General features: G+C 37.2%; 1 protein-coding gene across 1 annotated transcript in view; it reads right to left on the bottom strand.

The window, feature by feature from the left end:
* Positions 1-3,632: 3,632 nt before the first annotated feature.
* The window catches only part of LOC113072075 (plexin-A2), a 43,984-nt gene continuing 37,640 nt past the window's right edge, over positions 3,633-9,976 (bottom strand). The window contains exon 16 of the mRNA XM_026245215.1: positions 3,633-8,799. Coding sequence (XP_026101000.1) covers positions 8,704-8,799 — 96 coding nt within the window. The 3' untranslated portion in view covers positions 3,633-8,703. The remainder of the gene's footprint in view (positions 8,800-9,976) is intronic.

Genomic DNA, 9,976 nt, shown 5'->3' with positions numbered 1-9,976 from the left:
GTGAAACCTATGAAACCTATGCGGGCTCTTTGATCACCCCCTGATGGCTGGCTGCAGTTCTGGCCATAAACCCCACACTCTCAATGTAAACAAATTGGACTTGAGTCAAAAAAAAAAAACAAAAAAAACAATTCCAGTACAATTGTCCGAATTATGATTTTGATAATTTAAGGTTGTTGTTATCATGCTGATATATGTTCAATTGGTCTTTTTTTTTGTGATAAGTTTGTATTTAGCTATTAATTTGATGCTATAAAAACAGGCCATGTCGCTATGGTTGATATTATAAAGGAATTCCTTACCTTGGCAGGCCACTACAGCACACCAACCCTCCGACCACACACTTTTATATTTAGTTGTATTGAAAAAGTTTCAATTCAGTCAATCTTTTTTACCCCGCTTTAACATGGATTTCTATGGAGACTGGCCATAGCTGTCAAGCAAGATGCATATAGTGGCGGGCGGCACATAATATCTGCATTCTGATTGTGTCCGCTCGCCTGTCAATCAAGCTCTTTGCGAACAAATGACAGCTTTTAAAATAGGTACAAAATACCATAGCAAATTTGTTTATATTATATATATTTTTTTTTCTTAAATTTTGATGTTTAATTAGTGGATTAAGGTTGCTTTGGTGATAATATTTATATAAAAATGTATCTGAACGGAGTGTTGCAGCACACATTTCTTTGTTGCTGAGCCAGAGTTCCACACTTGTTTTTAGTATTTTTTGGACTTCAGCATCCTGGTTGAGCTTAACCAATACTTCATTTACATTTACATTTACATTTAGTCCTTTATCCACTTTTGTCCAAATGACCTACAAATGAGGTCAATAGAATATTCTTTATATATTTATTGCCTTACACCAACCCTACACCTAAACCTACCCCTTATAGAAAACTTTATGCATTTTTACAAAAAAAAAAAAAAAAAAACCTGTTGATTTTTATACAGTTATACAAATGAGAATGTCCCCAAAGGTAAGTTTTTGGAGGTTTTTTCAGGTTTAGCTCTCTTTTGGGTTCAAATGGTCTCCAAAATATGTTTAAGTAGGTACACACACACACACAGACACCCACACACACACACACACACACAGGAAAAACGGAAAAAAGGACAAACATGTAGATAGAATAGAATAAACAGAAAGCTACAGTTTTTTCTTTTCTTTTCTTTCTTTTTTTGTATATATAAAGAAAATAAATAGATAAAGTAGAACTAAAATAGAATAGAAAGTGCTAAAATTTAGAGGGTCAAATAAAGTTGGAACAGATATTTTTTAGTTGTTTTTTGAAGATGGCTAAAGGCTCATTCCACTAGGAGGGAACAGTTAATGAAAATGTGTGTGAAAGTGATTTTGTGCTTTTTTGAGATGGCACAATAATGCATTGTTCACTTGCAGAATGCAAGTTTCTAGAGGGCACATAACTCTGAAGTAATTGAATTTTGGTAAAAGGGTGCAGAGCCAGTGGTGGTTTTGTAGGCAAACATTAATGCCTTGCATTTTATGTGAGCAGCAACTGGTAGCCAGTGCAAACTGATGAACAGAGGTGGGAAGTGCATTATTTTCGGCTCATTAAAGATTAATCTTATATTGTCCTACTCCCCTACTTTATATATTTATTTGTTCATTTAATTTATTTGTATTTTAAATTTTTTCTTTTTTTTCTTTTAGCTTTATTTTCACCTAGGCTTCAACTTTTCTTGCCTGCTGATGTGAATATGTATATTGTGTTGTAATATTTGTATGTACACTCAGGTTTGATTGTGAAATCTGAAACTTCGAATGCCTTTTTTTGTTAAGGTTCAATAAATGTCAATAAAAAAATAAAAAATAAAAAATAATAAAAAGATTAATCTTGCAGTGACATTTTGGATTAATTGTAGAGGTTTGATAGAAGTGCCTGGAAGACCTGACAACGAGAGCATTGCAACAGTCCAGCCTGGATAGAACAAGAGCTTAAACAAGGGGTTGCGTTGCAATGTTCTGAAAGAAAGGCCCTGATCTCCTTCATATTGTATAAAGCAAATCTGCAGGACCGGGCAGTTTTATCAATTTGGTCTGAGAAATTCAGCCTATCATCAATCACAACTCCAAGGTTTCTAGCTGTTTTTGATGGAGTTATGGTTGAAGAGCCTTAAATGGATGGTGGAATTTTGATAAAGTGATGGGTTTGTTGAAATCACAAGCAGTTCTGTCTTAGCTAGGTTGAGCTGAAGGTGATGGTCCATCATCCAACAAGAAATGTCTGTTAGATATGCTGAGAAGTGAGCAGTTATTGTCAGATCATCAGGATGGAATGAGAGGTAGAGTTGAGTGTCAATCAGCACAGCAGTGATACGAAAAGCCATGTTTCTGAATGACAGAACTTAGTGATTCCATGTAGACAGAGAAGAGAAGTAGTCCAATACCTGAGCCCTGAGGCACCCCAGTAGCAAGATGTTGTAAATTGGACTCCTCTCCTCTCCAAGATACCTTGAAGGACCTATCTGGGAGGTAAGACTTAAACCACTGGTGTGTCGTTCCTGAGATGCAATTTTCCAATATGGTTGAGAGGAGAATCTGGTGGCTCACCATATCAAAAGCAGCAAACGGATCCAGCAAGATAAGTATAGAAGATTGGAAGGCACTCTTGCCAGTCTTAGGGCTTCAACAACTGAGTACAAGGGAGTCTCGGTCAAATGTTCACTTCTGAAGCCAGATTGGTAACTATCCAGGAGGTTGTTCAGTGTGAGAAAGGCAGAGGCTTGGTTGAACAACTTGTGTAAAAGTGTTTTTGCAATTAAAGGTATAGGGAAAACGGTCTGTAGTTCTCTAAAAGAGTTGAGGTTAGAGTGGTTTTCTTATGAATTGGGGTTACATGAACCTGTTTAAATGTTGAAGGAAAAACACAAGTGTGAAGGCATGTGTTAACGATGTGAGAGAGTGCAGGTACAACGGCATGGTACTAATGCTAGTCTTGTCAATATTCTGACAGCACACATACATATCCTAGACATGCATTTAATGTTTCATCTGAGTGAATTTTGAATGTTTACTCAACCACAGTATGCCACTAAATCACTACCTGTCAGATGTTACAACAACATTCAGCTGTTAATGATGAGTCTTATGGAATAGGGTCACCTTAATGGTCGACAGCGGACGTACTTTGTGTTTAAAAACAGTGAATCAAGGTTGCGATAAATTTATTTTGTTATAAAACACATTGACTTAGGCTGTATTTGGTGATCTTCTTGCCTAACCAGACATCTGTATTGATTAAAAACCGGCACATCCACCTCAGCCCCTCTGGGAGCATTTTACACGGTCATCCAATCAGAAACCCCCGGCCCATTACCACTGTAATGTAATTTGTCTGAGTGTGGTGTGAGAGAAATGTCCAGCTAGGGATAATGGCCACGTGAGAAGACAAACTGCAGCGCTGGGCTGTTTAAGCTCCATCGGTTACCTTGTTATGCAGCGAGTCTGAGTGTTCATTGATGGCAGGGTTTAAATTGCATCCCTAGATTAACCCCAACTTAGTGGAATGAATGTGTGGCCATTTTTCCCCTTGGGCTGACAGAGTAATGACAGGGTAGCGTATACCACAGGGATATTTCTCAATGAGTCGAGCAGAACCATCATCTTTAACCAGTAAATTTTATTTATATATAACAACAGTACAAAGTGAATCCTTGGCTTGCAAAATAGGTGTGCTTCATATTTACAATAGGTACACAGTAATATAATATAACAAAACAAAAGCAATTAAAAAAACAAGACCAACTTTTTTTCTTTTTAAATATTTTAACTCTCTTACAATTTTCACAACACTTAAAAAACAACAAGAACAGACAACCATAAGTGTTATTATTATCATCATCATCAAGGTCATTATTATTTCTATGTACTATGTTACAGAACTCCAGTGTCTACAAAGAGAGATTCGTTTATAATTTTGCGTGATTGAAAATGGAAGGATATTTACCTCTTAGGTGATTAAACCAACTACAAAAGTCTTTCTTGCTCTCGTTTTTTGTTTCCTACGATCAGTAATATGAAGAGAATATGAACATTTCACTTGTTTGTAGCATGCTATTCCATCACAGAGCAAAACATGAGCTAAAAACAATAAAAAGTGCACAAAATTGATTCCAACACTGTCGATTCGTGCCAAATATATAAAATTTGCAGCAGTTGTGACTGCCACAGATGACTGCTGATATTTCAGAAAGCTGCCCAGTGCTGTCAAATTTTATTCTGCTCTGCAGAATAGCGCAATAAAAATTATAATTAACTTTTCTCTCTTTTTTTTCTTTTTTCGAGGGATCAAATGTCTTCTAATAAACATTAATAAGCGTTGAGCTACTGAAATCTCTCTCAACAAAGTGCAATTTCCTGTGCCACATCATTTCAAACAAAACGTTAGGACCAGAATACATTTTGTTCTCTGCATTTTTTTTTCAGAAGCAAGAGAGTAGTCTCTCCCTGACTAATGTGGCAGCAAACAAGGTTCACATTAAAACTGAGCCGCATCCTAGGAAATCCTCAAGTGCTGTGGGGTTACGGAAGGTCTCTTGCCCTTATAGAGCTGGGATGAGCTCTGATGAATGGAAATCGGGGAAGACTGGATAACCAAAAGAAGCTTTTCATGTACCCTAATATCACTAACATGCAACATGGCTTGTAAATTCACATATGTTGACTATACAGTAAGCGTTTGTTAGAGGAATGTGTGGTTGTTCAGGAAGAGTAGAATTACTATAGGTCATCCTATAATAGTTCATCCCCAAAAAATCTTGTCATATTTTAATGACTTACTTTCTTCCAGTGAACACAAGAAGAGAACATCTAAACATACTTAAATCAATAAGTAGCCTAATTTACTTGGCAAGCAAAATTATTTAAGATAAGAAGTCTTGTTTTCTGAGAAATTTATTTAAACTTGAGTTTTTGCCTAAAATAAAATAAAATATCTGCCAATGAGGTAAAATGAATAAAGGTTTTTATTTATTTATTTATTTTATAAAGCATGCTTTGATATTGATAGTGGACAAATATACTGAACAAGATCTTTTTTGTAGCCATAATTCCATTATAAAGCTTTCAACTTTCGAAAAGGACACAAAAGTGCCATAAGAAGTTCATAAAAATAACACAGCAGTGCAATAATTTTGTGTGAGAAACTGACATTATTTTCCTTAAACTTTTCCTTTTTTTTTCATGTAATAGCTCTGAATAATTTTTTGGGATTCAGGGCTGCATTTCCTAAAAGCATCGTAAGCCTAAGTTGATCGTAGCTCTGTTGGTTTCATTGGGCCTCATTCCAACGCCGGAAAGAGTGCAGATCCGTGTGCACAAATTAACTTACGACAGAGTTCACGTGTGATTCATGAAACATCCATATACCACCAATCTCATTGTACGAATGATTGCATGTTGATAAATGTGGCAGCAGAAAACAATCCTCATTTGAATATCACACCCCTAAAAACATCCCGGTTTAGAAGCCTTTCCTCTAGAGTTTATGACACAGAGAAACAAAACCCGGCCAAAAAGAGGAAGTAATCTCAAGAAAGAGACATTGATCTTACTCCAAAAACACCCATTAACCTTGTAAATGCAAACAATTAAGCTATATAAAAGTATATATTAAACTATAAAATAAAAATCATATAAAGATACAAAGAAAATAAATAAAATGCTTTAAAAGTGTCACAAAAATGAGCGTAGCCTATATTTGTTGCAGTGTTTTTTTTTCTCCAATTGTTAATCTGTTCATTATATTATAGCCTATTATATACTTTTCATTTGATAAAATTTATAGATTTAATTTCAGTTTTCTCCTTTCACAGAAGCACTGCAGGTGCTCGATGCGACGATTGAATCCTCATGTTTACACTGCTATTCACGCATATAAAGCTAAAAACATTTTAATCTTACTGGTTAACAATCGACTAATGAGCTTCGGTTGTCGGTCAGGAAAATAAAAAATGCTGTCATTCTACAATTCTCCATCATATTTACTATGCTGCGCACAAGTTCGGGTAACTCAAAAACTTTGCGTACAGATGTGAGATTTTATCGTAGCCAACGCTCACGTCCGTACTGATAAATTCCAAGTTTTGCGTTGAAATGAACGTACACCCAATTTTCTGTGGTATGTTCGTTTGGTAAATGAGGCCCAATGGGTCTATGATGTACATAAGCATACAATGCTTTTGGGAAATGCAGATCTTTTGAAAGAACTTATTGGATTAGTTCCCTAAACCAGTCTAAACTATTTATTCACAAATTTTGGTTTATAACTTTCCCACATCTATTGAATGATTTTAGAAGATAAACTTCTGTATAGCTGTATAGCACATATGGACTACTTCATGATGCTCTTTTCCATCCTTTGTGACAAATGAAAGTATCATTTGCTTTTAATAGCAATTGTATGTGAAAGATCGTCCAAAATATAGTTCCAAATGTCTCCTTTTGTGTTTCATGAAAGAAAGTAAGTCGAACAAGGTTTGAATGAGGACGAGTAAACGCTGACAGAATTTTCTGGGTGATCTATTCCTTTAACAGATTCATTCATTGTCTTTCATGCAGCTCTTCATTTGTAATCTCTTGCACTGGAACCTATTTTTGATGTTTTTTTTTTTTTAATCTCCTGATCACACTGTGCACAAACTAGTTGAGATCAAAGGCGAGCTTCAAAGCAGCAGGAGGAATCTGAAGCTAAAGGGGTCTGTCTCTCTCTCCATCTCATTCTTATGCTTCTCAAATACTCCAGCAGACACCACCCAGCACCCGTCTGGGCGAGGGCATGCCTCTTCCACCCTTCTCCATCATCACATTGGCTCTCTTTATCTGATTAGTCTCAAACACCGCTAACAAAGACGAAGAAAAATGACACGTCGCTGATTAAATGAACTAGAAACAACAGATTCAATGTTCTAAGGCCACAGGGGGAAAAACAACAAGCGCCATTTGAGCTTTTTCAGTCCGTTTCTTCACATCCGATACTGCATTTTTACCATATAAACTGAGCTGAGGAGAAGTTAAGAAGAACCTAAGATGACCTTGTCTATTTTGGTTTGGATGATCTTCAAAAACAGCTCTACCTGCCATCATGCATAATAAATGAAAACTATGTTGTCTTTTGTTCATGCGTTCTGTTGACATACTTCATGTCAGGCGGAGGAATAAAAGAGATTGGAAAGAACCCACTCAAGCAATCAAGATCCCAGACACCTAAAGTATTTTACAAATACTTTATATTTACCAATACCATTCCAAGCTCATGGTCTTCTCGTACCTGAATTTGCAAGTGAACCTTCTAAACCAGAGATCAATTTTTTTTATTTTTTTTAACAGTATACAGGGTCCGTTCCCTTAATAAAGCATCAACCGACAAGTGGGTAAATAAGTGATCTTTTGGCACTTTATCCCGACGGGTGTGTACAGCAAGGAAGTGACATGGTATATTACATCGGCATTGCTCTGAGTCCTCCAGAACTCACGTGACCTCTTGGCACTTAAACATAGGAGTAAATGGGAAAGGAGACTATTTTTTTCTTTATATGAGGTACTGTATAATGCATGCAGACTACACACACATTGGACCATACATAATAATTAATACTCTCTGGTAAGATGATCTCAAGCGAGTCCATTTGTTTGAAAGGGAAGGTGGGGTTTCTCCATTTGTCATTTGAGCTGAAAGTGCTACTCGTCGCCACTTGCGTATTTGAATCTAAGCAGCGCTATTATGGAGAGGGATTTTCAGTTCTTTAGGACGTCGTGCTGAGGAGATCAGCTCAACTGACTCCTGTTTTAGAAAAGCAACAAAAATGCGAAGACAAAATAGAGTAATGTTTGTACATTCACATACGCTTACATTTAGAAACCAGGACATATGCACATAGAGAGACCATAGGGCGGAGTTCATCCAGTTTGATACTGGCTTCTGGTCAATCCAAGAGAATTAGGGACATGCTGGTCGAACTTTGGCCCCCTTTTTGTTGGCGTGTCATTATTTCCCAAACAATGTCGATGCCTTGTGGTCTCTCAGGCCAGTTGGAATCGAAAGTCTAAGTTTGTACTAGCATGTCGACATGCACACGTGTGTTGGTAGCAGCCGCTGCTTTCCGAGGAAAGAAAGAGACTTAAACTTTTGCCACACCAACAATGAGGAATTATACTAGTTGACTCAATGAAACAAACTCAAAAAGCACTCATGTATAAAAATAAAATTTGGAAGTAAAAGCCATCAACTGGACGGTAATGGCGAGGCAGTAGATGTCCGTTTCCTTCAGTCAAATCCTCATGAAATGGTTTTAGCAAGCACATTTTTGAGGAAGTATCGATGTCTTGCATTCATCACGTAAATCAATGCAAGGCACATTGAACCAGAAGAACTAAAGGAAGAAAAAAACAACAATCCAGGTAAACAAAAAAAGTTCCAGGAAGCTGCTCGTCCAAAATGAAAGACAACTGAAAACAGAACTCCATAGTTTCCACTCCAAAGCCTTGTGACTTGCTTTCATCAAATAGTTGTCCAATGGTCTTAAAGGTGACTTCTTCACAAAAGTGTAGAAAAAAAGCACAAGTATTGTTTGTGTCGAGTCTCTAGCCAGTGTTTCTCTCTTTTGTGTGAAGAGGCTTTGGATGATGGTTTGACTAATTGAAGGTCTTTCGTCCTTCGTTCCAGCTTTGTGTTTCTTTCAGCTCTCCAGTGACATGGCGGCAATGAGTTGTTCCACTTTGTAGGCCAATCGTTGTTTTTTCGCTGTTTCGTCCTGTTCCAGTGCAGCGGTGATCTAGGAAAAGGACACAGGAAGGCATTAATCACTGTAGAATTGGGTTCAATGTGAACAAAGGTGATGTTTCAACTAAAACATAAAACTGTTTCAGGCAACCATTAAACACCAGACACGTTCTTCAGACGGCATACTCCACATCTAATTATCACCTACCAGTTACTGCTCACTGTGACAGGAGACTTGGACTAATTTTCAGTCTCTGAGAGAAAAACTGCCAGAGACTTCATTTCATGAATATTTCATTAAAAAGGAAAGTATAACTTGAGTCTGACCCAAACTGCAGAGTGCCATCTCTCATTTCCATCTCTGTGTGTTTTTCTGAAAACAGAGCAGTCAAATATGTCGAGTCATGTTGAGAGGGGGGCGGGCAGACGGGATCGACCCCTCTCTGTGCTCATGTCATAATCTCTGACTGCGGTGTCAGAGGACCATGGCAGGAAGTGGCATTGTGGCTTCTGTCTGCCATTCATTTGCACATCAAACAGTGAAAAACAGTGAAACTAAATCAATACTGGGATGTCTAGTGAGCCAAGATGATAGCTTTCAAAATCTAAAATGGTGGACATGAGAGCACTGGAGGGTCGTCTATGTGGAAATCTCCTCTTGTAACTGCAAAAGAATGACTGATTGTAAACAAAGACAATCTGGTTCACTGCTCTAAAGCTCACAGCGATCCAATATTTCCAGCTTTATAAATACTATGTTGCTCGACTGACATGTTTATCCGAACTTTACAAGCACTTTAAAGGAGTTACTGAAAAGTCTGTGCTTCTGTTAAAATCCAAACATCTCCTTCTATGGAACACAGAAGGAAACATTTTGAAGAATGTTCACTCTGCATTTGATATCATACATCAAATCATAAAGAAAGTGACTACAGGAACTGTCAACTGGTCAAATGCCATGCAAGTCTTACTTTTTTGTAATATAAATAAAATGATCAAAAATTATATTTAGTAATGTGTAGTCAAGCTCATTTGGATGCCATCTATTCATATTCACAGCAAAATAACAATAATAATCCAAATTAACTGTTTAATGTCTCCCCTACTGAGGAAACTAGGGGTGCTCCGATCTCGATCGGCCGTTCGTTAATGCGCATCTAGTCAGTAAAGCCAGTTCTCTAATCAGCGGTTAATTCCATCAGGTGCGTGATTTCACATAGAGCAGCTGT

The sequence above is a fragment of the Carassius auratus genome, unplaced genomic scaffold (genome assembly GCF_003368295.1).
Source record: "Carassius auratus strain Wakin unplaced genomic scaffold, ASM336829v1 scaf_tig00008532, whole genome shotgun sequence".
Classification (NCBI taxonomy): Eukaryota; Metazoa; Chordata; class Actinopteri; order Cypriniformes; family Cyprinidae; genus Carassius; species Carassius auratus.
Note: the sequence above shows the minus strand (reverse complement) of the source record. Positions and strands in the feature narration are given on the sequence as shown.